Source organism: Oncorhynchus mykiss, chromosome 28 (assembly GCF_013265735.2).
Source record: "Oncorhynchus mykiss isolate Arlee chromosome 28, USDA_OmykA_1.1, whole genome shotgun sequence".
Classification (NCBI taxonomy): domain Eukaryota; kingdom Metazoa; phylum Chordata; class Actinopteri; order Salmoniformes; family Salmonidae; genus Oncorhynchus; species Oncorhynchus mykiss.
The window spans coordinates 36,931,258-36,958,983 of NC_048592.1; the positions used below are offsets into that span (position 1 = coordinate 36,931,258).

Genomic DNA, 27,726 nt, shown 5'->3' on the forward strand with positions numbered 1-27,726 from the left:
TCCATATGCTGTATTTTTATATTTTTGTTTATTTCAACTGATTCTACTGCTTGCATCAGTTACCTGATGTGAAATAGAGTTCCATGTAGTAGTCATGGCTCTATGTAGTACTGTAACACCGCTCAGCACTTGAGTAGACTTTTAGAGCACTTCGATATAGGCTAAGTGCTATATGCCTCTGCTTGGGGGGAGGGGGGGGGACTTAGGGAAGACTCGCTGTCCGCTGAAACTTGAATGTGAAACCCGGGTGGATTGGGATTGAAGGGGAAAGAAAGGAGGAGTGGTCAACAAAAGAACAATGTTGAGTTCTGGAACAGCCATCCGCTGACTCCAGAACACACAGCACAGGGCACAGATGTGTCTGCTATATGCTCCGATTGCCGACAGACAAGCTATTTGGATGAAGACAAGCAGAGTAAACAAAACAGAAATGGCCCAATCCCAAACTGACCCCTAGCCTCTAGCCCCATCCTCCTATCCAAGGTCCCTCTTGAGTTCCCCTTTGCAGATCTAAAAGGACTGGATAGGTATAAGCAATGTGGCAGAAACTACACCTGACAACGTACTGTAAACTACACCTGACAACATGCTGTAAACTACACCTGACAACATACTGTAAACTACACCTGACAACATGCTGTAAACTACACCTGACAACATGCTGTAAACTACACCTGACAACATGCTGTAAACTACACCTGACAACATGCTGTAAATTACACCTGACAACATACTGTAAACTACACCTGACAACATGCTGTAAACTACACCTGACAACATGCTGTAAACTACACCTGACAACATGCTGTAAACTACACCTGACAACATACTGTAAACTACACCTGACAACATGCTGTAAACTAAACGTGACAACTTACTGTAAACTCACCTGACAACATACTGTAAACTACACCTGACAACATGCTGTAAACTACACCTGACAACATGCTGTAAACTACACCTGACAACATGCTGTAAACTACACCTGACAACATGCTGTAAACTACACCTGACAACATGCTGTAAACTACACCTGACAACATGCTGTAAATTACACCTGACAACATACTGTAAACTACACCTGACAACATGCTGTAAACTACACCTGACAACATGCTGTAAACTACACCTGACAACATGCTGTAAACTACACCTGACAACATACTGTAAACTACACCTGACAACATGCTGTAAACTAAACGTGACAACTTACTGTAAACTCACCTGACAACATACTGTAAACTACACCTGACAACATGCTGTAAACTACACCTGACAACCTGCTGTAAACTACACCTGACAACATGCTGTAAACTAAACGTGACAACTTACTGTAAACTCACCTGACAACATACTGTAAACTACACCTGACAACATGCTGTAAACTACACCTGACAACATGCTGTAAACTACACCTGACAACATGCTGTAAACTAAACGTGACAACTTACTGTAAACTCACCTGACAACATGCTGTAAACTACACCTGACAACATGCTGTAAACTACACCTGACAACATACTGTAAACTACACCTGACAACATGCTGTAAACTACACCTGACAACATGCTGTAAACTACACCTGACAACATACTGTAAACTACACCTGACAACATGCTGTAAACTAAACGTGACAACTTACTGTAAACTCACCTGACAACATACTGTAAACTACACCTGACAACATGCTGTAAACTAAACGTGACAACTTACTGTAAACTCACCTGACAACATACTGTAAACTACACCTGACAACATACTGTAAACTACACCTGACAACATACTGTAAACTACACCTGACAACATACTGTAAACTACACCTGACAACATGCTGTAAACTACACCTGACAACATACTGTAAACTACACCTGACAACATACTGTAAACTACACCTGACAACATGCTGTAAATTACACCTGACAACATACTGTAAACTAAGCCTACACATATATGCTGTGAGCTAAACCTAACAATATATGCTGTAAACTACACCTACCAATATATGTTGTAAACTACACCTAACAATATATACTGTATATGTATTATAAAACATTTAAATACATTTATGACAACTGCAGATTAGCTCTACAGAGAATACTTGTGGTAAACATCTATCTCTATGCTCTACCTTAACCTTACATTGTGTTGTACATTTTGAATTGTAAACATCAGTAGGGTGGCAATCCTTTGTCCGTCCGTAAAAATAGTATAGTTCAACACATTGAAGTAGGTTTGTATCCCGAGGCCTGACAATATGCCGACTGACATTAGGTTTGTATCCCGAGGCCTGACAATATGCTGACTGATATTAGATTTGTATCCCGAGGCCTGACAACACGCTGACTGATATTAGGTTTGTATCCCGAGGCCTGACAATATGCCGACTGACATTAGGTTTGTATCCCGAGGCCTGACAATATGCTGACTGATATTAGGTTTGTATCCCGAGGCCTGACAATATGCCGACTGACATTAGGTTTGTATCCCGAGGCCTGACAATATGCTGACTGATATTAGGTTTGTATCCCGAGGCCTGACAATATGCCGACTGACATTAGGTTTGTATCCCGAGGCCTGACAATATGCTGACTGATATTAGGTTTGTATCCCGAGGCCTGACAACACGCTGACTGATATTAGGTTTGTATCCCGAGGCCTGACAACACACTGACTGATATTAGGTGTGTATCCCGAGGCCTGACAACACGCTGACTGATATTAGGTGTGTATCCCGAGGCCTGACAACACGCTGACTGATATTAGGTGTGTATCCCGAGGCCTGACAACACGCTGACTGATATTAGGTTTGTATCCCGAGGCCTGACAACACGCTGACTGAAACTAGGTGTGTATCCCGAGGCCTGACAACACGCTGACTGATATGAGGTTTGTATCCCGAGGCCTGACAACACGCTGACTGATATGAGGTTTGTATCCCGAGGCCTGACAATACGCTGACTGAAAGGATTTAAATAAGTGCAGGAGAGACTTAGGGGCTCAGAACTGCAGAAATGGTTACGTTCTTGGCTTCCTAGTGTTGTCCTCCCATGTTCATATTCAAGATTCATTCATGTGTAAGGCATCGCTCGTTAGATTCACCCCCGCCATGAGAGACACGCGTGTTCAAACAACCTCTCGGATTCACAAATGAAAGAGACATGTTCATCTGTATGCCCCGTGCCATCTACATATGAGAGCTGTGTGAATACTGAAAGCAATTGAATAGATAAAGAAAGGCTTTGATAGCAACGAACTCGTCAGCGCAGACTTGACTGGGTTGGCGAATCAAATACACTCTCAGTCGCGTTCCAGAGGACTCTGCTACAGTTGCTGTTCTGCTTCTCTTTCAGATCGTAAAATGAGAATAAGAGTGAGCCTTAACAAAATGTCACCGTTTAAAGTACCCGTCTTTATTTTCTATAGCCTATGGTAGAGTTGATTGAGAGATAAGAATACATGTGTAAATTCTTATACAGCCTGTGTCATTCCTGCTAAGTGGAAGGATCTTCTGTCTTCGTAGCTGATACAGACCTCCTTGTTGCTGTACGTAGCTTTACAAAGCCTTCTGATTTGCCAACTCAGTGCCATTCAACAATAGTCATTGAAGTATTATCTCTGGTATTATTTCATTTTGTTGTTATAAGTTTTTATCCAGTGCAACTTACAGTAGGGAGTGGAAACATTTTCAGACATTTTTCCAACGTACTGGTCCCCCCCCCCCATGGGAACTGAACCCACAACCTTGGCGTTGCAAGCACAATACATAACCAAAAGAACCACACGGGACCATTCACTGAGGGATGGGGTCCCTAGCAAACAGCCAACCCCCCAAAAAAGATTCATTAACAGAAGGAACGGTCCCCCTCCCACCCTTGTATTGTGTAACAATAGGAGCTGACCTCTGCCTGGTGGATATATGTACCAGCCATTCGGTTTAGCAATCACGTATCACTGAAGTCAAATCAAATCAAATGTATTTATATAAACATTCGTACATCAGCTGATATCTCAAAGTGCTGTACAGAAACCCAGCCTAAAACCCCAAAACAACAAGCAATGCAGGTGTAGAAGTCCATTCATTACTTCATGTTGGAGGTGCCCTATCAAAAAACAGAATTGTTGTCAGACCTTAAGCAGGAGACGTAAATGGACACCAAGGGGGCCTGGTGCAGGAGGATGCAATGTTACAGAGCGTTCAGATAGAAAGCCATTTTGCAGATCGGGTATGGTCGTCTGTCATGTAGAATGGGGATACTGTCAGCTCTATGAGCAAACCTTCTGAAAGTTTCCCCTCACTAAATTAACCCCCCGAACTTGTTTTTACCCTGCTATTTAAAAAAAAAAACTCTTCTTGCAGACTTTTATCAAGATGTTTTCTACACGAGCAGATCATGGAGATGGGCAAAAGCCTGTGAACTCAAGACTCTCTGAAACACGTTTCTCTGTTGCTCATATATCCTTCCTGTGAATTCACGTCTCTAACAAATGCATAAAAACGTACAGAAATATTGGATAACACAAGTAGCATAAACTCCTTTTTTTATATTTACGTACTTTACCTAACCTGTACGTTTTCCATTTAGCACAGTCACACATCCACCTATTTACTGTAGAAATACAGCCCAGAAACTCTTACCTTGCCCACGTAGAGTGGCTCGTCCCCCATGTACTCCTCCAGCACAAAGAACTGGTTCCACACCCAGCTGCGCCTCTGCCTGTGGTGTGTCCCCCCTTCGCCGCTCCTTTGGTACATCCCGACCTGATGCAGGGGCACTGAGTTCAAGGTCAGGCCAGAGCAGCCCTTCTCCCAAAGGGGTACGAGCACAGTCAACACGCTAATCACACTCCACATGGGGGGACAGTTCAGTCGCATCTTTTTTGATACAATTTGTTTGTTGAAATTTTACTGGAAAAGACTCAAGAAGAAGTGTTGTCCACCATCCACCGGCGTTGTCCACCATCCACCAGCCTTGTCCACCATTCACTGAATAAACTGGGGGGAGGGGGTTCAACAGAAGAGACACTCCGGGTGGTGATTAACGATCAAGTGTATCCTTCAGCAGACAGACGGATGGATTGTGATTGCTGGTTGCCAAGGTGTCAGAACACGTCTACTTCACACCTGCAGTTGATAATTGGAGCCTATCAGAAAGAATGAAAAAGATAGGGGAGGGGGAGAGGGAGAAAGAGAGGGGAGGGGGAGAGGTAGAAAGAGAGGGGAGGGGAGGGAGAAAAAGAGGGGAGGAGAGGGGGAGATGGAGAGGGGAAGGGGAGAGGGAGAAAGAGAGGGGAGGGGAGATGGAGAGGGAGAAAGAGAGGGGAGGGGGAGAGGGAGAAAGAGAGGGTAGGGGGAGAGGGTGAGGGAGAAAGAGAAAGAGAGGGGAGGGAGAGAGAGGGAGAAATAGAAGGGAGGGGGAGAGGGAGAAAGAGAGGGGAGGGGGAGAGGGAGAAAGAGAGGGGAGGGAGAGAGGGAGAAAGAGAGGGGAGGGAGAGAGAGAGGGAGAAATAGAAGAGAGGAGGAGAGGGAGAAAGAGAGGGGAGGGGGAGAGGGAGAAAGAGAGGGGAGGGGGAGAGGGAGAAAGAGAGGGGAGGGGGAGATGGAGAGAGAGAGGGGAGGGGGAGAAAGAGAGGGGAGGGGGAGAGGGAGAGGGAGAAAGAGAGGGAGATGGAGAGGGAGAAAGAGAGTGGAGGGGGAGAGGGAGAAAGAGAGGGGAGGGGGAGAGGGAGAAAGAGAGGGGGGAGAGGGAGAGAGGGAGGGGGAGATGGAGAGGGAGAAAGAGAGGGGGGAGAGGGAGAGAGGGAGGGGGAGATGGAGAGGGAGAAAGAGAGGGGAGGGGGAGAGGGAGAAAGAAAGGGGAGGGGGAGAGGGAGAAAGAGAGGGGAGGGGGAGAGGGAGAAAGAGAGGGGAGGGGGAGAGGGAGAAAGAGAGGGGAGGAGGAGAGGGTGAAAGAGAGGGGAGGGGGAGAGGGAGAAAGAGAGGGGAGGGGAGGGAGAAAGAGAGGGGAGGGGAGGGGGAGATGGAGAGGGGAGGGGGAGAGGGAGAAAGAGAGGGGAGGGGGAAATGGAGAGGGAGAAAGAGAGGGGAGGGGGAGAGGGAGAAAGAGAGGGGAGGGGGAGAGGGCGAAAGAGAGGGTAGTGGGAGAGGGAGAGGGAGAAAGAGAAAGAGAGGGGAGGGAGAGAGAGCGGGAGAAAGAGAGGGGAGGGGGAGAGGGAGAAAGAGAGGGGAGAGGGAGAAAGAGAGGGGAGGGGGAGAGGGAGAAAGAGAGGGGAGGGAGAGAGAGAGGGAAAATAGAAGGGAGGAGGAGAGGGAGAAAGAGAGTGGAGGGGAGAGGGAGAAAGAGAGGGGAGGGGGAGAGGGAGAAAGAGAGGGGAGGGAAAGAGAGAGGGAGAAATAGAAGGGAGGAGGAGAGGGAGAACGAGAGGGGAGGGGGAGAGGGAGAAAGAGAGGGGAGGGGGAGAGGGAGAAAGAGAGGGGAGAGGGAGAGGGAGAAAGAGAGGGGAGGGGAGGGAGAAAGAGAGGGGAGGGGAGGGGGAGATGGAGAGGGAGAAAGAGAGGGGAGGGGGAGAGGGAGAAAGAGAGGGCAGGGGGAGAGGGAGAAAGAGAGGGGAGGGGAGAGGGAGAAAGAGAGGGGAGGGGAGGGGGTGAAAGAGAGGGTAGGGGGAGAGGGAGAAAGAGAGGGGAGGGGAGAGGGAGAAAGAGAGGGGAGGGGCAGAGGGAGAAAGAGAGGGGAGGGGGAGAGGGAGAAAGAGAAAGAGAGGGGAGGGAGAGAGATAGGGAGGAGGAGAGGGAGAAAGAGATGGGAGGGGGAGAGGGAGAAAGAGAGGGGAGGGGGAGAGGGAGAAAGAGAGGAGAGGGGGAGATGGAACGGGAGAAAGAGAGGGGAGGGGGAGAGGGAGAAAGAGAGGGGGGAGAGGGAGAGAGGGAGGGGGAGATGGAGAGGGAGAAAGAGAGGGGATGGGAGGGAGAGAGAGAGAGAGAAATAGAAGGAAGGGGGAGAGGGAGAAAGAGAGGGGAGGGGGAGAGGGAGAGGGAGAAAGAGAGGGGAGGGAGAGAGAGAGGGAGAAATAGAAGGGAGGAGGAGAGGGAGAAAGAGAGGGGGGAGAGGGGGGAGAGGGAGAGAGGGAGGGGGAGATGGAGAAGGAGAAAGAGAGGGGAGGGGAGGGAGAGAGAGAGGGAGAAATAGAAGGGAGGGGGAGAGGGAGAAAGAGAGGGGAGGGGGAGAGGGAGAGGGAGAAAGAGAGGGGAGGGAGAGAGAGAGGGAGAAATAGAAGGGAGGAGGAGAGGGAGAAAGAGAGGGGAGGGAGAGAGAGAGGGAGAAAGAGAGAGGAGGGGGGGGAGAGGGAGAAAGAGAGGGGAGGGGGAGAGGGAGAAAGAGAGGGGAGGGGGAGATGGAGAGGGGAGAGGGAGAAAGAGAGGGGAGGGGAGGGGGAGAGGGAGAAAGAGAGGGGAGGGGAGGGGGAGAAAGAGAGGGGAGGGGGAGAGGGAGAAAGAGAGGGGAGGGGGAGAGGGAGAAAGAAAGGGGAGGGGAGAGGGAGAAAGAGAGGGGAGGAGAGGGGGAGAGGGAGAAAGAGAGGGGAGGGGGAGAGGGAGAAAGAGAGGGGAGGGGGAGAGGGAGAAAGAGAGGGGAGGGGAGAGGGAGAAAGAGGGGAGGGGGAGAGGGAGAAAGAGAGGGGAGGGAGAGAGAGAGGGAGAAAGAGAGAGGAGGGGGAGAGGGAGAAAGAGAGGGGAGGGGGAGAGGGAGAAAGAGAGGGGAGGGGGAGATGGAGAGGGGAGAGGGAGAAAGAGAGGGGAGGGGAGAGGGAGAAAGAGAGGGCAGGGGGAGAGGGAGAAAGAGAGGGGAGGGGAGAGGGAGAAAGAGAGGGGAGGGGAGGGGGTGAAAGAGAGGGTAGGGGGAGAGGGAGAAAGAGAGGGGAGGGGAGAGGGAGAAAGAGAGGGGAGGGGCAGAGGGAGAAAGAGAGGGGAGGGGGAGAGGGAGAAAGAGAAAGAGAGGGGAGGGAGAGAGATAGGGCGGAGGAGAGGGAGAAAGAGATGGGAGGGGGAGAGGGAGAAAGAGAGGGGAGGGGGAGAGGGAGAAAGAGAGGAGAGGGGGAGATGGAACGGGAGAAAGAGAGGGGAGGGGGAGAGGGAGAAAGAGAGGGGGGAGAGGGAGAGAGGGAGGGGGAGATGGAGAGGGAGAAAGAGAGGGGATGGGAGGGAGAGAGAGAGAGAGAAATAGAAGGAAGGGGGAGAGGGAGAAAGAGAGGGGAGGGGGAGAGGGAGAGGGAGAAAGAGAGGGGAGGGAGAGAGAGAGGGAGAAATAGAAGGGAGGAGGAGAGGGAGAAAGAGAGGGGGGAGAGGGGGGAGAGGGAGAGAGGGAGGGGGAGATGGAGAAGGAGAAAGAGAGGGGAGGGGAGGGAGAGAGAGAGGGAGAAATAGAAGGGAGGGGGAGAGGGAGAAAGAGAGGGGAGGGGGAGAGGGAGAGGGAGAAAGAGAGGGGAGGGAGAGAGAGAGGGAGAAATAGAAGGGAGGAGGAGAGGGAGAAAGAGAGGGGAGGGAGAGAGAGAGGGAGAAAGAGAGAGGAGGGGGGGGAGAGGGAGAAAGAGAGGGGAGGGGGAGAGGGAGAAAGAGAGGGGAGGGGGAGATGGAGAGGGGAGAGGGAGAAAGAGAGGGGAGGGGAGGGGGAGAGGGAGAAAGAGAGGGGAGGGGAGGGGGAGAAAGAGAGGGGAGGGGGAGAGGGAGAAAGAGAGGGGAGGGGGAGAGGGAGAAAGAAAGGGGAGGGGAGAGGGAGAAAGAGAGGGGAGGAGAGGGGGAGAGGGAGAAAGAGAGGGGAGGGGGAGAGGGAGAAAGAGAGGGGAGGGGGAGAGGGAGAAAGAGAGGGGAGGGGAGAGGGAGAAAGAGGGGAGGGGGAGAGGGAGAAAGAGAGGGGAGGGAGAGAGAGAGGGAGAAAGAGAGAGGAGGGGGAGAGGGAGAAAGAGAGGGGAGGGGGAGAGGGAGAAAGAGAGGGGAGGGGGAGATGGAGAGGGGAGAGGGAGAAAGAGAGGGGAGGGGAGAGGGAGAAAGAGAGGGCAGGGGGAGAGGGAGAAAGAGAGGGGAGGGGAGAGGGAGAAAGAGAGGGGAGGGGAGGGGGTGAAAGAGAGGGTAGGGGGAGAGGGAGAAAGAGAGGGGAGGGGAGAGGGAGAAAGAGAGGGGAGGGGCAGAGGGAGAAAGAGAGGGGAGGGGGAGAGGGAGAAAGAGAAAGAGAGGGGAGGGAGAGAGATATGGAGAAATAGAAGGGAGGAGGAGAGGGAGAAAGAGATGGGAGGGGGAGAGGGAGAAAGAGAGGGGAGGGGGAGAGGGAGAAAGAGAGGGGAGGGGGAGAGGGAGAAAGAGAGGGGAGGGGGAGAGGGAGAAAGAGAGGGGGGAGAGGGAGAGAGGGAGGGGGAGATGGAGAGGGAGAAAGAGAGGGGATGGGAGGGAGAGAGAGAGAGAGAAATAGAAGGGAGGGGGAGAGGGAGAAAGAGAGGGGAGGGGGAGAGGGAGAGGGAGAAAGAGAGGGGAGGGAGAGAGAGAGGGAGAAATAGAAGGGAGGAGGAGAGGGAGAAAGAGAGGGGGGAGAGGGAGAGAGGGAGGGGGAGATGGAGAGGGAGAAAGAGAGGGGAGGGGAGGGAGAGAGAGAGGGAGAAATAGAAGGGAGGGGGAGAGGGAGAAAGAGAGGGGAGGGGGAGAGGGAGAGGGAGAAAGAGAGGGGAGGGAGAGAGAGAGGGAGAAATAGAAGGGAGGAGGAGAGGGAGAAAGAGAGGGGAGGGAGAGAGAGAGGGAGAAAGAGAGAGGAGGGGGGGGAGAGGGAGAAAGAGAGGGGAGGGGGAGAGGGAGAAAGAGAGGGGAGGGGGAGATGGAGAGGGGAGAGGGAGAAAGAGAGGGGAGGGGAGGGGGAGAGGGAGAAAGAGAGGGGAGGGGAGGGGGAGAAAGAGAGGGGAGGGGGAGAGGGAGAAAGAGAGGGGAGGGGGAGAGGGAGAAAGAAAGGGGAGGGGAGAGGGAGAAAGAGAGGGGAGGAGAGGGGGAGAGGGAGAAAGAGAGGGGAGGGGGAGAGGGAGAAAGAGAGGGGAGGGGGAGAGGGAGAAAGAGAGGGGAGGGGGAGAGGGAGAAAGAGAGGGGAGGGGAGAGGGAGAAAGAGGGGAGGGGGAGAGGGAGAAAGAGAGGGGAGGGAGAGAGAGAGGGAGAAAGAGAGAGGAGGGGGAGAGGGAGAAAGAGAGGGGAGGGGGAGAGGGAGAAAGAGAGGGGAGGGGGAGATGGAGAGGGGAGAGGGAGAAAGAGAGGGGAGGGGAGAGGGAGAAAGAGGGGAGGGGGAGATGGAGAAAGAGAGGGGAGGGGGAGAAGGAGAAAGAGAGGGGAGGGGAGAGGTAGAAAGAAGGTGGGGTGGAGAAAGGGAATAAATGTAAGGATGAACATTCTCATGCCACGGCTTGCGTATATGATAACAAGCATTAATAACACAAGTGGACACTTCCTTTTAGATGCTCAAAGGAACAAGGAAGCAGTCATATAATACAGAACTGTTCACTCCGCAGATTCCCTGGGAGCGATTTGTCTGCTCATATCAACGTGGAGAAAACCTTCTCTCATTGTCTCTGTGTGACTTACTGTAGCTCCTGGTAGAGCCCATGCCTTTTGAGTTGTGTGGAAATGACATCAGCAGTCTGCTCACTTCCAGAAGCCTTTGTTTGCTCTTACTGTAAGAGATAAAAGAGCGCTATGCCTGTGGGCAGCTATATGACGAGAATACTCCAGCTGCACAGCATTACAATGGCGTTTGCTTGGCATTCAGTAGGCCTATACACCAGTGGAGGCTCCTCAGAGGAGGAAGAGGAGAACCCTCCTAAGCGAATTTCATAAAAATAACAATTTTAAAACATTTTAAAAGTTTTTGGGATAAAACTAGACTAACTATATTCACGTCACCAAATAATTGCCTAAAACACACTGTTTTGCAATGGTCTACAGTAGCCTCAACAGCACTCTGTAGGGGTAGCACCATGGTGTAGCCGGAGGACAGATAGCTTCCGTCCTCCCCTTGGTACATTGACTTCAATACACAACATAGGAGGCGCATGGTTCTCACCCCGTTCCATAGACTTACACAGTAGATATGACAACCTCCGGTCGTCCTCCAACCTATCAGAGCTCTTGCAGCATGAACCGACATGCTGTCCACCCAATGAAAGGATCAAAGAATGAATCTAGAACTGAAAGCATAAGCTACAGCTAGCTAGCACTGCAGTGCATAACAGTTTTGAACAAATTAATTTATTCCAAAATGAAGGAGAAGCAAGAGAGAGATAGAGAGAGAGATTGTTCTTTTTTTTTCTCAGTTTCAACTCCCATACGGACTCGGGAGAGGCGAAGATCGAGATTTAGTGTATTTAACTAAAGTTACTTTGAAAATAGTAGTTCCCTGCATCAAAACTACTGTGTGATAAATTATCACATCTAAATCTGAAATGTCATAGACTACAAATTGAAAGACAGAAGTCAGATGTTCACAGAATGTGTAATGTAGCCTATCAAAACATGTCATAGACTACAAATTGAAAGACAGAAGTCAGATGTTCACAGAATGTGTAATGTAGCCTATCAAAACATGTCATAGACTACAAATTGAAACACAGAAGTCAGATGTTCACAGAATGTGTAATGTAGCCTATCAAAACATGTCATAGACTACAAATTGAAAGACAGAAGTCAGATGTTCACAGAATGTGTAATGTAGCCTATCAAAACATGTCATAGACTACAAATTGAAACACAGAAGTCAGATGTTCACAGAATGTGTAATGTAGCCTATCAAAACATGTCATAGACTACAAATTGAAAGACAGAAGTCAGATGTTCACAGAATGTGTAATGTAGCCTATCAAAACATGTCAAGTGAGAATTATTCAGGTCTGCTGCTGAAAAAGAAAGAAAATGGTTGCTAACTACAACTACTGAATCAACCAAGATTTGAAAATGTGTTTAACTAACACTAAGCTACTTCAAAAAAAATCTTGTTAAAATTACTAGTTTCACTACTGGGTCGTGTTCACTAGGCAACTAGCCATGGAAGGCCTCGATCATCACTTTACCGTTCGAAAGACTGGGGAAGTTTTCCTTTCCGAGATGACGACACAAAGGGTTGAGTAGTAGATTAAATCACTCGTCGTTTACAAAAACAACGGTGGAGTTCCAAAGAGACTTAATTGTGTTTCCAATTAAGCATCAAAATACAAAAACGAATGATGCATAAAAACGACTAAAAACTTTGTCCGACACGATAAGAGACACAGACAAAACAAGAAGCGCCCCCCCCCCCCCCCCCCCCCCTAACCCATCACCCCACAAATGCCTCTCCAGAGGGGAAACATAATTTCTACTTAGAGACAATTGTCAAGTGAATGAGACATGATTTTGGAAGGCTGGCCACACAAGACAATGGTGCCAAAACAGAGAAGGGAACTTGTCCAATCATTTTAGTTGTCTTTGTCTGAAAAACTTTTTTTCTACAGTAATAAATACAATTCTGGTGGGATTCAAACCCTGGTCTCCTGCATGTGAAGTCAACACCATACCCATTAGACCAAGAGGACATCCTCAAGGCCTACATTTGGGCTTCCAGTGGGGTTTCTGAAGACTCACAGGAGGGAAGAGAACAAGAGAATTGCTGCAAGTTTGTCCCACAGGGAACTGCTTGTCCTTGCTCATTTGACAGAGAAGGAGATATGGATCATAAGCAATGTCTTTGGGGCAGAAAGAGACAGAAGAGAGAGAGAGAGAGAGGGGGAGAGAGAGATGGAGAAGGAGAGAGAGAGAGAGAGAGAGAGAGAGAGAGAGGGAGAGAGAGAGGGAGAGAGAGAGAGAGAGAGAGAGAGGGGGGAGAGAGAGATGGAGAAGGAGAGAGAGAGAGAGAGAGAGAGAGAGAGAGTGTGTGTGTCATTAGAGCTTCAGCACGCTCCCTTCGAGGGAGACCTTGCAGATGCATTATACAACAACAACAACAACAACAACCAAAGTTAAAATAAACAGAATAAACGGTCATGTACGGCCTTCGGCTTCACAAGAACTCTCCCTCTTTTCTCCTCAGTAGAACTGATGACGCGAGCACATAAAAGTTGGCAGAAAGTAACTATTGGGACAAATAAAGTGAAGATTTTCATTCCGAGTAAAACTCAACTCCACATCAGCGCTTGATTAAGGAGACTCGCTGGAGTTGAAATGGATATAACCTTTAGTTCAAGTGACGAAATATCTAATCTTAGAATCCTTCTATAGTGTTTCTAGGGGAAGAAAGTGAGCGAAAGACTTTCGGTAGGATAGTACACCCTCTTAGCAAAAAAAGGTGTTTTCTAGAACCTAAAAGGGTTCTTCGGTTGTCCCCATAGGAGATCCATTTGAATAACCTTTTTTTGTTCCAGGTATGAAACCTTTTGGTTCCATGTAGAACCCTTTTGAGTTCCATGTAGAACCCTTTTGAGTTCCATGTAGAACCCTTTTGGTTCCACGTAGAACCCTTTTGAGTTCCATGTAGAACCCTTGACACAGAAGGTTCTGCATGGAACGGCAAAAGAGTTCTACATGGAACCAAGAAACGGTTCCACCTGGAACCGAAAAGGGTTCTCCTATGGGGACAGCCAAAGAACCCTTTTGGAACCCCTTTTTCTAAGAGTGCAGAGTCTTTTTAAAGCCAAACACTTAGAGCAGGGACCATAAACAATCTGAACTCATCGCAGTGGCTCGCAAGTCTGCGTACCAACATCCATACTCACACATGCAGTCAGAGCTGGCCTTAAACCCCCCCCCCCCCCTTCCCACCTTGCGAATAAAACAGAGAGAGAGAAATGAGCAGTTAGAGAGTGACTTACAAAAATCAATGGGCCCCCCGGTTCGAAATTTGACCATGATTACTACAAGCCAGTGGGCCCATCCCTGGTTTAGAGTCTGGAACAAGATGGAGCAGGACTGTATGGTTGCCGTCATGCAAACTCCGACCCAACTTTGCTATTTTCTGATTCTTAACTTTTTTTGAACATCAGATCAGCACTTACGACCCTCAAATCCGGCTTCAACTTCGACTCATCTGCCCTGCGCTCTTTGTGCACCTCCATCCCAATCTTACCCAAGAGTAAAGTCAGGCAAAAAAAAATAGGTTGTAAAGCGTGCATCCTGGTGAGACTTAGAAGGGAAAACCGGCCACCACTTCCCTCAATTCTGATGGCAAATGTACTTGATAATTAGATGAATGTCCTCCGATCACTGATTTGCTATTAGCGGGCTTCTCTAACTGCAATATTCTTTGTTTTTCTGAAACGTGGCCTTTGGACAAGATACTGTACCTCCTATGGCTATTCAATGCGATGGAATCTCCATTCACTAAGAGGACAGAACATTGGATTCAGGAAAATCCAGAGGGGAGGGGTATGTCTCTTCATCAACAACAAATGGTGTGCAGACTATAGCGCAGTGGAAGTCTCGAGCTCAAATGACGACCCTTCTACCTCCCGAGAGAGTTTTCATCTGTTATCGTGACTGGTGTACACATTCCACCTCAGGAAAACAACAAAAACAACAAGATGGCACTTGAACTTTACAAGGCTATAAACAAGCAGGAAACCATGCACCCAAAGGCTGCTTTTTTGTTGCCACTATGTGTCTGGTCTTGAGATCCACAGTGTCTGGTATTGAGATCCACAGTGCCTGGTCTTGAGATCCACAGTGTCTGGTCTTGAGATCCATAGTGTCTGGTCTTGAGATCCATAGTGTCTGGTCTTGAGATCCATAGTGTCTGGTCTTGAGATCCATAGTGTCTGGACTTGAGATCCACAGTGTCTGGTATTGAGATCCATAGTGTCTGGTCTTGAGATCCACAGTGTCTGGTCTTGAGATCGACAGTGTCTGGTCTTGAGATCGACAGGGTCTGGTTTTGAGATCCATAGTGTCTGGTCTTGAGATCGACAGGGTCTGGTCTTGAGATCCATAGTGTCTGGTCTTGAGATCCACAGTGTCTGGTATTGAGATCCATAGTGTCTGGTATTGAGATCCAAAGTGTCTGGTCTTGAGAACCACAGTGTCTGGTCTTGAGATCGACAGGGTCTGGTCTTGAGATCCATAGTGTCTGGTCATGAGATCCACAGTGTCTGGTCTTGAGATCCACAGTGTCTGGTCTTGAGATCCATAGTGTCTGGTCTTGAGATCCACATTGCCTGGTCTTGAGATCCACAGGGTCTGGTATTGAGATCCACAGTGTCTGGTCTTGAGATCCACAGTGTCTGGTCATGAGATCCACAGTGTCTGGTCTTGAGATCCACAGTGTCTGGTCTTGAGATCCATAGTGTCTGGTATTGAGATCCACAGTGTCTGGTCTTGAGATCCACAGTGTCTGGTCTTGAGATCCACAGTGTCTGGTCTTGAGATCCATAGTGTCTGGTATTGAGATCCATAGTGTCTGGTATTGAGATCCATTGTGTCTGAGATAAAGAAATCCAAGCTCCAGTGAATTACACGCCTGCCACACATTTCTACACCAACCCCATCATGGTGAAATAATGTGATGGCAAGTTAATGTATTTCCATGATAATTACTCTTTCACTAAGGGTGTTGTCAATGGGGTTGAGGATGGGCTAAACTGTGATATACAGTATGGCTTCGAACATCGCAGGTTCGTTCCCAGTGCTAGGCACCTGTTTTGTTGTTGTTATTTTTTACCCTAACCCAAACCCAAACCTTAACTCTAACCTTTACCACCCTGAATGAAAGCCTAAACCTACACCAAACCTTAACCCTAACTTGGAATTAATTCCTAAACATAAACCAAACCTTAACCCAAATTTCTTGGAATTAATTCCTAAACCTACACCAAACCTTAACCCAAATTTCTTGGAATTATTTCCTAAACATAAACCAAACCTTAACCCAAATTTCTTGGAATTAATTCCTAAACCTACACCAAACCTTAACCCAAATTTCTTGGAATTATTTCCTAAACTTAACCATCGGTTTAACGAGTGAATGACATCACTGTTATTGTGCAGGTTGATTGACGGCTGACAGGACGTGTTGACATATCGTATTTGGGTCGACATGGGGGTTCGTATTTGGCTGTTTAGAAGTTTGAAATGGGGTACCGTAAGTCTGGAAGTTGTGTTGACATAAACCCACAGACTCTCTTCACAATTCGCAAGGCCCTTTGTTCAGAGGGGCAAGATGAATTTATGCCATTCTCTTTGATCATCCTCCCTCCCTCCCTATCTCTCCCTGCCTCTGTTTTTCACTCTCTGCAACTGCCCCTCTCTCTCTCTCACAGCCTCTGTTTTTCATACTGCCTCTTCCCCCCCCCCTCTCTCTCTCTCTCTCTCCCTGACTCTGTTTTTCACTCTTTCCCCTCCTCTCTCTCTCCCTGCCTCTGTTTTTCACTCTTCCTCCCCCCCCTCTCTCTTTCCCTGCCTCTGTTTTTCACTCTGCCTCTTTCCCCCTCTCTCTCTTTCCCTGCCTCTGTTTTTCACTCTTCCTCCCCCCTCTCTCTCTCTCCCTGCCTCTGTTTTCACTCTGCCTCTTCCCCCTCTCTCTCTTTCCCTGCCTCTGTTTTTCACTCTGCCTCTTCCCCCCCTCTCTCTCTCCCTGCCTCTGTTTTTCACTCTGCCTCTCCCCCCCTCTCTCACCCTGCCTCTGTTTTCACTCTCTGCCTCTTCTCCCCTCTCTCTCTCTCCCTGACTCTGTTTTTCACTCTCTGCCTCTGCCCCCCCCCTCTCTCTCTCTCTCTCTCTCTCTCTCTCTCTCTCGTCCCTCTTTCTTCCCACACGCTGCAGTGCTTCTGAGGTGATGCATGAAGGGGAAATGTCTTATCTAAATCTTCTAATCTCTTTTATAAGCCTCACTTTACAGGGAGTTATTACAAGCGCTTAGTAACTGACTAGATGTCTTCTCTTTAAACAGCATACTGTACATACAGTCTTTTGAATTGAAGAAGTAAAGAGTTCAAGAAGAGCTAAACAGCTATTGGCAGTGGCACAGGAAATTACCACCTAGATGATCAGATAACGTCTCACTATTCTATTCCTGTTTGGCTCAGTTCGTAGAGTGTCACTTGTAGATGGTTGAATTCCTGCCGGGGGCCATTTAAAAAAAAAAACTATTCTAGATCTGGGTTTCCAAAACTCTGTCCTGGGCCATCCCCACTACCAGACCTGAATGAACCTGACATTCAAACCTGGGATCAACTACTACTGGTATGTTTCTGCCCTGCACAATGGAACCAATGGAGTTGTCCCAAAAGTGCAACGCCTGCCCATCTGGCACCATGAAATCAAACAGTCCTACCCAGAACCCTCAAACATGCAAACACTGAGGGGTTACAGCCAATTTCTAAGTGACGGGGAGTGATTTGAAACTAGCTATATGAAAATATTTGAAAAGAAAAACAAACGCTTTTAAACCCAGGTCTGCGTACACTGAATGGAATTATGGGAAACTCTGCTGTCCATGTTATGTCCTACCCCTGTTCACCCTAACCCTTGCCATATGAGTCATTATTGTGCAATGACCACAGATGAGAGTAGAGCGGGGCAGAACTTGATGACTACACACTTACAACGGAAGCTTTTGTCCTGATCTGTCTTGGCAATGTCAAATCTTTCTTTATATTAGCCAACAAAATTCCAACAGGAGTGGTCATGCACATGTAACAAATATAACACTACTAGTTTAACAATACCTCTTCCTCCCTCACCAGCTCACACTCACAAGAATGGATCTCAGATCCTCTGTCTCGCAAACACACTTCACTGCCCTCCTGCTATCGTCTTAGCCAGCCGTCCAACTGAAAAGCTAGCAATTTGATTCAGTGGACATCACGCATATGAGCGAGCTTTTAAACTACACAAAATCGTTCTGAGATTTGATCTGGCCACAAGAGAAGTCATAAGTTTACATGCAACAATACTGTAATGCAGATGCGACTGAATAAAGCCCCGAGAGTTGGTGCTGCTGTGTATAAACTTGATGGTAATCTAAGTGATGTTATTCCCAGCCAGGTCACACCAGATCAACTTCAGATTTCAACGTTTGTCCATGTCCCCAGGTCTTCGGGAGATGCCTTCAATACCGGCTACTAGCGGCAACATGACTGCCTATTACAATCTCGTAAAGGCTCGTGGCTTTACGAGGCAAACCTTAATAACCCAACAAAATTATGGAAAACCATTTAAATCCACGAATGCTAATACAAACTCCTCTGGTCTTCTGCTGAAAGTGACCTCAAATTCAACGGGATGTGACTGACAAGAATAAACTGTTTGCCATGTTTAATGAGCATTTTTGCTAAAGCTGAGTTTAATTTGATAATGAACTCCCTCCTAACATCTCAAATGAGACTGTGAATGAAACTGCCACATGCAGGCCTATCATTCATCCATTTCATTTTACCGAGATTGAGCTTTCAGAAGTTGTAAAGGAACTAAAATCTATTGATATTAAGAAAACAGCTGGCCCGGATGAATTAAACCCACATTTTCAACAACAAAAAAATTGGTGCAGAGTTCATTGCTGCCCCTCTCACTCATATATTACATTCTTCAATTGGTGAGTAATACCATTCCAAAGGTCTAGAAAGCAGCCTATGTTACGCCTTGACATAAAGGTTTAGATCTGTCCGTTGGATAACTATCAACCAATATCAAAACTGTCTGCACTAGCAAAAGTGCAGTGGAATACCTTGTGAACTCACAGTTGAAAGACTTTCTTTATAATAAGTCCATTTTATCTCAATTCCAGTCTGGTTTTAGAACCAAGCATAGTACAGTTACTGCTGTAAGTAAGGTTGTAGGTGATATTCTAGATGATCAGGACAAGACAAATCACTGTTTCACTTTTAATTGACTTATCGAAGGCCTTGGACACTGTTGACCATGCCCTGCTGTTGTATAGACTAAAAAAGGTTGGTTTAAGTGTTGATGGATTGGTTCAAAAACTATCTTTCTGACAGACCACAGTGGGTAGCTAAGGAGGGTATGGAACCTAGTGGTTAGAGCGTTGGACTAGTAACCGAAAGGTTGCAAGATAAAAAATCATCGGAGATTCGGAAGCTTACAAAAGGAGTTCCCCAGGGCTCAATTTTAGGTCCGATCCTTTTTTACACTGCATGTAAATGATTTAGGGAAGATTGTTGACTCTGCAAATCTCTATCTGTATGCTGATGACGCAATGATTTATTCTCAGCTAGTATTGAGAAGTTGGCCTTTGAAGGTATTCAAAAGCAGTTGTGCAAAGAAAACAAAGGTCATGGTTTTCTCTTCCCTGAAAGTTAACAGATGGAGTCACCTGCAGATTTTGAACTATAACAGGCCAGAAAATTGATAGGGTCACCTCTTATTATTTTGGGATTTGGTTAGATGAAAAGTTTAAATTTAAACTCACATTGATTACTTGACCAAGAAACGGAAGTTGAAATTGGATTTCCATTTCAGGAACAAATCTTGCTTTTCAATGTTAGTTAGAAAATATCTTGTTCAAAGCACCTTTTAAAAAAAAATCAGTGCTGGATTATGGTGATATTGTCTATATGCAGGCCTCAGCAAGTATCTTGAAAACTCTGGACACAGTGTATCATGGTGCTTTAAGATTCATCACCAATACTAGATCACTCACCCATCACTGTGATCTGCATGGTATGGTGCAATGGACCTGTCGCTCCACCAGGAGGCTAAAGCACTGGTACACTTTTTGTGTACGAATCATTGATGGGACAACTCCCTTTGTATCTCTGTTCCTTATTGACCAGATCAGTCACTCAATACAGTCTTCGTTCACAGTCGCTGCTGTCCTCGTCTGTTCCTAAGACTAGAACTGAGATGGGGAAACAATCTGTTTCCCATAACGCCATATCCCCCTGGAACATGCTTCAGAAGATTTTAAAGTTAGGGGAGTTTAGTGTCTTTGCCTGTTTTAAAGACTCTGATCGACAAAACTTTGTTATAATTGCAGTTGTTTCTAATCTTCAATTGTATCTTTAACTTGTGACACTTTGTCTTTTGTGTGTATTCTGTATTTCTCTGTAATGTTTTATGGACACGGTGTTATTTCCATGTTTTGCCTTCTTGGCAGGCCGTCCTTGCAAAATAAGTTTTTAACCTCAATGGATTTTACCTGGTTAAAAAAAATAATAATAACCCTTAACCCTTACCATAACCAGTTTTAGATTTGGTTCATTAAGAAATGGCCATGATTGAATTCTAACGTGAGTTGGTTTCAGGGTGTGGTTGATGTGGGTGTCGTGTGTGTATGTGTGTTCGGGGGTGAGAAGAGTTAGACAAATTGTTTAGCCAATTAGCTTCAACCGGCTGATGTGCTTGACTTCAGATAGTCTCTTACTATCCCCAGAGATTGGCTATCAATAAATTACACAATGCAAATGGGACAATATTTTCTTTTAGTTCTCTCGTTAAATGCTTTCAATATTTGTATGCGAATTTCTACAATTTAAAGTTGGTTTGAGGTTTTTAAGTGATTCAAATTTGGAGCTACTGTTCTTTTAAAATATTTATTGTATAATTTACTGATGGTTTTTAACTAGCCCCATATGGATATCGAATGTTAAACCAAATTGACCATGGGTATATCAATTGGGTCGCGTGCTGGCGTGCTCCGAATTGATGATAACTTGGGTGCTTCCAGCTGTGGCCATGTGGGCTAGGCTGGGTTTCTGTACAGCACTTTGAGATATCAGCTGATGTACGAAGGGCTATATAAATACAATTGATTTGATTTGATTTGATTTGATGTGGGCAGGATTAAAATAAACCCAACCCATGGAAAACTGTTACGGTACATTTCATTCTGTTTCATACCACTCTTTCCTGTCATCTCAAAAATCTATGTTTTGGACCAGACTGACTTTATGACCAAAATGATCCTATTTACACTTTGTGGTAAATGTAGTAAATAGTAAATGTTTACTCTACGTGAAATGTTTCTGACTCCTATCAATGCCACAAAGGCCATTTTTAAAACGAGACGATGCTTTTTAGGAGCAGTCGCTTTTTAACCAGTCGGAACACTTACCTGGACAAAAGGAACACCTATATGAGAATGATATTCATTGACTACAGCTCCGCATTCAACACCATAGTACCCTCAAAGCTCATCAGTAAGCTAAGGACCCTGGGACTAAACACCTCCCTCTGTAACTGGATCCTGGACTTCCTGACGGGCCACCCCCAGGTGGTAAGGGTAGGTAACAACACATCCACCACGCTGATCCACGCTGATCCTCAACACGGGGGCCCCTCAGGGGTGCGTGCTCAGTCCCCTCCTGTATTCCCTGTTCACTCATGACTGCATGGCCGGGCACGACTCCAACACCATCATTAAGTTTGCCGACAACAACCTCTCCCTCAACGTGATCAAGACAAAGGTGATGATTGTGGACTACAGGAAAAGGAGGACCGAGCACGCCCCCATTCTCATCAACGGGGCTGTAGTGGAGCAGGTTGAGCTGTTCCTTGGTGTCCACAACACCAACAAACTATCATGGTCCAAACACACCAAGACAGTCGCGAAGAGGGCACAACAAAGTCTATTCCCCCTCAGGAGACTGAAAAGATTTGTAATGGGTCCTCAGATCCTCAAAAGGTTCTACAGCTGCACCATCGAGAGCATCCTGACTCGTTGTATCACTTCCTGGTATGGCAACTGCTCGGCCTCCGACCGCAAGGCACTACAAAGGGTAGAGCGTACGGCCCAGTACATCACCGGGGCCAAGCTTCCTGCCATCCAGGACCTCTATACCAGGCGGTGTCAAAGGAAGGCCCTAAAAATTGTCAAAGACTCCAGCCACCTTAGTCATAGACTGTTCTCTCTGCTACCAAACGGCAAGCGGTACCGGAGCTCCGAGTCTAGGTCCAACAAGGTTATTCCTAGACTAGGGCTGGGATTCAATCTGATCGCGCTTTGTCGGCTACGCACCATTTAATAAATGTTATTTTCGATTGAGGCAAAATATGCAGCTTTTACCATGAATGTGGTGTCTGCGAACACGGAAGCAGTGCCTATAAAAAGAAGACAAAGCGTGATCGGATTGAATCCCAGTCCTATGGGCCCTGGTCTAAAGTAGAGCACTATGTAGCGAATAGGGTGCGATTTGGGATGCAGACTAGCAGTACGTTTATCTTTTATTCAGCAGCTGGGTCTCACTAGACCCCTCCCAAACATTTGCCAACGAGTGTCCAACCCCCCCCTTCAGCCCCTACACACACACAAACAATAATCCTCTCTCCTCCCTGATATGTACACAGTGCACACCAGGGTACCATGGGTCCCCCAGGCCAAGATCCCTGCCTCACTCTCACAGGGCAAATTGTTCTATAGCTCAAAGCAGACTTGACAACCCTTTTCTCTCTCTCTCTGTATGTTTCTCTCCCCGTTTCCCCTTTCTCTGTCCCCCACTTATTTTTCATCCCTGTCCGGAAATATGCCCTCTGTCGGTATTGGCACTGCACGACGGACACAGTTTTTCTGCGGCTCGCCCAAATGGACTGAGACAGGATGATGAAGTCTCATTAGACTCTCGTGCCATCTGACATGAGTTGCACAGGCGGCAAGCGCGCGTTTCCCGCCGTGACTAGTAACTGTAAAATCCACAAAGCCAGAGGAGAGCGCACTTAAACAGTGCGCAATTTGAGCGCTTGCACCACCACCATCCCTCCACATCAACCCCTCCTTCCCCTCTCCCACTACAGTACCGTAGCTCCCATTCTTCTCTATCGCTCCTCAACTCATTCGCTAGAGAAAGAGAGCTGCCTCGAAGCGACGTGCGAACACAGGCTTCTAGAGCACATGCCCCTGCTGTGGGAACGACCGCAGTCTCCGCTGGGGACAGAACGCTCAAATGCCCGCCACTCCTGGCATCTGGACATCAAGCACAGCGCGGGCAGTGACTGGTAACATATGGCCTCATTATTATCGCCAGCCGACTCAATTTGCAGCTCTTTATTGTGGTAGAGACTGAGACTGAGGCAGAAGTTACCATGCATGTGGTTGAGAAACAGTTTGGAGACATAGGCATGATGATGCAAACCCGAAGCCTGACCTAAACCCATTAATTAACCTATGTTGGATTGATTCTTACAAAAGCTTTAATAAACATATATCAAACCATCTCTCAAAAATAACGACAACATAAAACATCACCCCATCACCTTCTAGCTTTTTCTGAGGGGCATTATTAACCAACACCGTTAAATATAACCTAGTCGTTTTGCACTTTGGGTATGTCGCCTGCCACTTGATGTGCTTCTTATTTAACACACCCTGAAGAATCATAGGCTACATGCCAGCACAGAGGTAAGCTATTAAAAACAACATTGAAATGGAGCCACGTGATTCTACTTGTTTATTTATCATAGGCCTATATATTTTCTGCAAGACATCCCTTACGAAGAAAGATTGCAGTCAGTGTGCAATATAACTGCAGTGCACTGCAGTAGGCTGAAGTCCAAAATAACACTGTTTTCTTTTTTTTTTTTTTACTGCAGACATTTTACAGTGTAACTGCAGTTATAGAGTGCAGTATAACTAGTACACTGCAATCACTGGGTCCAAAATACCACAGTTGACTGCAGTTACTGCACTTTTACTGCAGTTTCAAAACTGCAATCTTTTTTTGTAAGGAATAAGGCACACACACACACACACACACACACACACACACACACACACACACACACACACACACACACCGTATTAGCATCTCTACTAGGACATTAGGGCGGTATAGGAACATAATCAACATGTGAGGCAGTGCCTCCGCCCGTGATCGCTTATCATGTCCCTACCGCCGGGCAAAAACAAGGTCTACACCATCATCCTCAATCATGTCTTGTTGTTCAAGCTCAGCCCGAATAATAAACAGGTGTGAACAGCAGCGTCAATACACAACCTTATAGGCCAACGTTAGCAAAGGAATAAAACAACAACGATCTGTTTGGAAAGAAAACACCTTTAAAAATACAATGCAGCCTAATATATTTCGAAAAAATATTGTCTAAAATTGTTAAAGAAAAATTATCATTCGATTCAACTTCATAGACATCTCAATTTGTGGGCATAGGCCTACATAATATATTGCCAATTGAATATATGTTCTTCAAAACATAAAATGTTGACTTTGCATTCCCCACAAAAATTGTTACAATCAGATGACTTAAATTGAATAACTATAGGGTATAGGCCTACAGCTCACATGTTGCTACAACAAGGGACGTGGAACTTTCAGCATGCTACAACAGACAGTATGGAGGTTCTAGTCTAGACCGCCCGACTCAATTGTGTTTTTTAAACTCTCCAAATGGTTAAATGAGTGAGAAACAGATTTGAGTGGGCAACATATCCTATTATCTTAAACTGAAATGTAGAATTCTTTTTGCAATAAAATTATTTTATATTGCGCTAATTTCACTAATGTAAAACAGTTAGTCTTACTACCTTAAACAAGCTTGCAATTTCACCACACACAATTGAGTGGCTTTAAACTGACAAATATCTTTGGTTTGGTACCGTTGGTTTTATCACACGCCTCTGTCCATCGCTGGACTAACATGCTGACCAAACCGGCCGCGTTTAGTGAGGGAGCCGTTGCAAAATAAATGTACACATGCACACTTGGGTGTTACAAAGAAGAACAAGTTTCACACTCCAGTCCAGTTGGTGGCAGTAATGCATCCTAAAGTAGGTTTCCAACCGCCATATAAAATCTGCAAAGAAGAAACATTTATGAGGTGAGATTTTATCAAAGAAAACTCACTAAAAACTATCTAGGTTTCCCCTGTCATTTGTGGATGAATTGTCGTAGTAGAGTCCCCGAGCTGACACGGTAGAAGTCTGTTGTTCTGCCTCTGAACAAAGCAGTTATTAACCTGCTGTAAAATAACAACCCAATGTTTATCTCCCAGGACAAATGAGCTGGCAACAGCAAGCTAGCTAAATGTCCATGACCATACGCATTTCAGGTAAAATAACAACCCAATGTTTATCTCCCAGGACAAATTAGCTAGCAACAGCAAGCTAGCTAAATGTTCATGACCATACGCACTTCAGGTAAAATAACAACCCAATGTTTAACCACACAGGATAGAATTAGCTAGAAACAGCAAGCTAGCTAAATGTCCATGAATGTTTCATGTGTGTTTCAACCTGTCCCTAAATGAATGTAGTTGGTTCACAGTTGCTTTTGGTATCTTAACCTGTCTGTCAGGAATGTGTCTGGTGGGCTGTAGATAAAATCAACTTGAGCGCGATGGCGCGCACTCGGACGCACGAACGGAGCCAGTTTGGTTAGCATGTTCGTTGATTTTTGTATTATTATTTATACATTTTAACCGTTATTTAACTAGGCAAGAACAAATTATTTACAATGACGGCCAACACCGGCCTAACCCGGAAGATGCTGTGCCAATTGTGAGCCACCCTATGGATGACAGCAGTTGTCATTTTCAAACTCGAACAGCACAAATCATTCAGAGCACTCTCTGCATAAAAGTTGCTGTTCACAAACAAATACACAGATTTGACAGTCACCTATGTCACCTATGTCACTATGTAGAACAACCTATGTCACTATGTAGAACTACCTGTGAGGTGATGATTCTTTGAAATTATCCAGGCAAACAAGTGTTGTGTTTCCTATTTTGTATTGGCCATCTATTATCTAATCGACAGGTATTTGTAGTTTACCCAAGTTTTTTTTGTGGTTTGTAGCCTAGCGGTTACGAGCGTTGGGCCAGTAACCAAAAGGTTGCTGGTTTGTATCCCCGACTTGACTAGTTTTAAAGAATCTGCCGATGTGCCCTTGAGCAAGGCACTTAGACCCTGATTGAGAGTGTATATCGCCCTGGATAAGAATGTATGTGGAATGTTTGTCTTTTAGAAGAGAGCAAATGGTACATCTGGCTGCTGTTATTGTCCCAGTTTCATTGATTGTAATACAATATCGATGTGAGTGATTCATTTGCACATGCTACTGACTACAGTAGAACAAGCTAATTAATTCTTACGAGGCTTGGCAAATGTTGGTGCTGTGCAATTTATAATCTAGGTACTAATTTAGCAAAATGCAAGTAATCTGAACACAAATAATCAAAATATCACGACCTATTGCAGCATAATGATTATGAATTTTTACTTTTACTTAATTTATTTTTCACTAAACTGTAAATAAAAAATTAATGACAACAGGAAGCAGCAACAGTATAATTTTCAATGTATGTTTTAGGAATATATATGACACTTATAACAATATTTTTTAACACGATTGTACTTAATCGGGTAAACACTGCCGAAGAAGCCCAAAAGCGTGCTATTATTGCTATATTTTTGTGAGATAACTGAAATCGCGAAAATCCGTTTGCATTGCCTACTAAACTATTGGCTACTACCATTCACGCCACGCAGCGGACAAAAGAGACCCTACACGCTGGACCTGGAGGGACAGTTCCGTTGTTCAGACCGCACTATCATTGACTCGAATGATGGACGATGCAGAGACGTTCGATGCCGAGAGATACTGTGTAATTTCATATCGGCAAAAGTTAACCTTCCCCATTTTCTGACATATGTCTGCCTGTATTTATTATGAAACCCAAACTGTCACTCAAAAGTGTAACGATAAAGATAGCCTAGATACATTTTCAGTTTAAGTATTAATGATAGTTCGCATTCGTCCAAAAAGTAATGTAAAATAGTAACTTGGTTAATATACATCAAAGTTTAAACTAATACAAAATTGACATGAGCCGCAGTTTAAATATACAGCTTTATATTATACAGAATACTAATTCATGAATCAACGATGCTTTTTTTTATAGTCATTAGAGGCCTCACTATCAAATGCAATTATAAATCCCATGCAGCAAACAGACACTGTCAGTTTACACACCTTGTGGAGGAATAGGCTAGGCAAAACAGATCTTGTCGGATTTGAAAATATTCCAATTTGTTTTTATTCTTCCAGATTTATTGAGGGCAATTTCTGCTGAGAAAATTAACATATCCAGTCAGAGTTTTGAAGAAACACATTTTTAGTGCATACATAACATTTACGTTAAAGCAATTCACTAGAATTTAAAATCGCACCCTTGAACAGTTAATTAACATATAAAGTGAATAGCGGTTCATACCTTTTCCTCTCTGGAACGCACTCAAAAGGAACCCGCAATCACATAGCCATTGCTCCAAAAAAGAATCCAACACATTGTAAAGGCACTGCCACAGTTGAAGTGTTGAGAAAGCCGCGCTGTAACATCTTATAAACCTTCCCTTACCACTACTGTCGTTTGATGTCTTCCTCTCTCACACACAGTCCGGACGATGCCACTGCCACAGACAGTGGCGCGTTCAACGTGATTGCAATAACTGTGCTGCTCAGCTCCCTAGCTCCAACTACGTGTTGTCGCTACAATGATCTCCATTGAGAAGTCACAGCTGCAGCGAGAAGCAGACCGAGAACGATTCCGCATACTGGGGGAAAAGTTGGAGAAAAATCTAACTACCGGTCGTGAAACAATGTCCTGAAGCTTGCTTCAAATTGCATTTTATCTAGTGGAATTGGAGGCAGTTAAGCGCATGGCTCTAGGCTACTTTTCCTGGCTTAACAATATTATTGGCATACGTTAACATAGCAATTCTTATTTTAACAATGATTTTGAATTAGATAGTAGGATTGATCAAGGCTAATTACCACCAAAATATT

General features: G+C 46.0%; 1 protein-coding gene across 1 annotated transcript in view; it reads right to left on the minus strand.

Moving 5' to 3' along the window:
• Nucleotides 1-27,454, minus strand: part of LOC110509116 (cadherin-7) — a 160,267-nt gene extending 132,813 nt beyond the window's left edge. Inside the window, exons 1-2 of the mRNA XM_036966569.1 lie at nucleotides 27,155-27,454; nucleotides 4,637-5,142 (exon numbers count right to left, since the gene is read on the minus strand). Of these exons, the coding sequence (XP_036822464.1) occupies nucleotides 4,637-4,873 (237 nt within the window). The 5' untranslated portion in view covers nucleotides 4,874-5,142; nucleotides 27,155-27,454. The remainder of the gene's footprint in view (nucleotides 1-4,636; nucleotides 5,143-27,154) is intronic.
• Nucleotides 27,455-27,726: the final 272 nt, after the last annotated feature.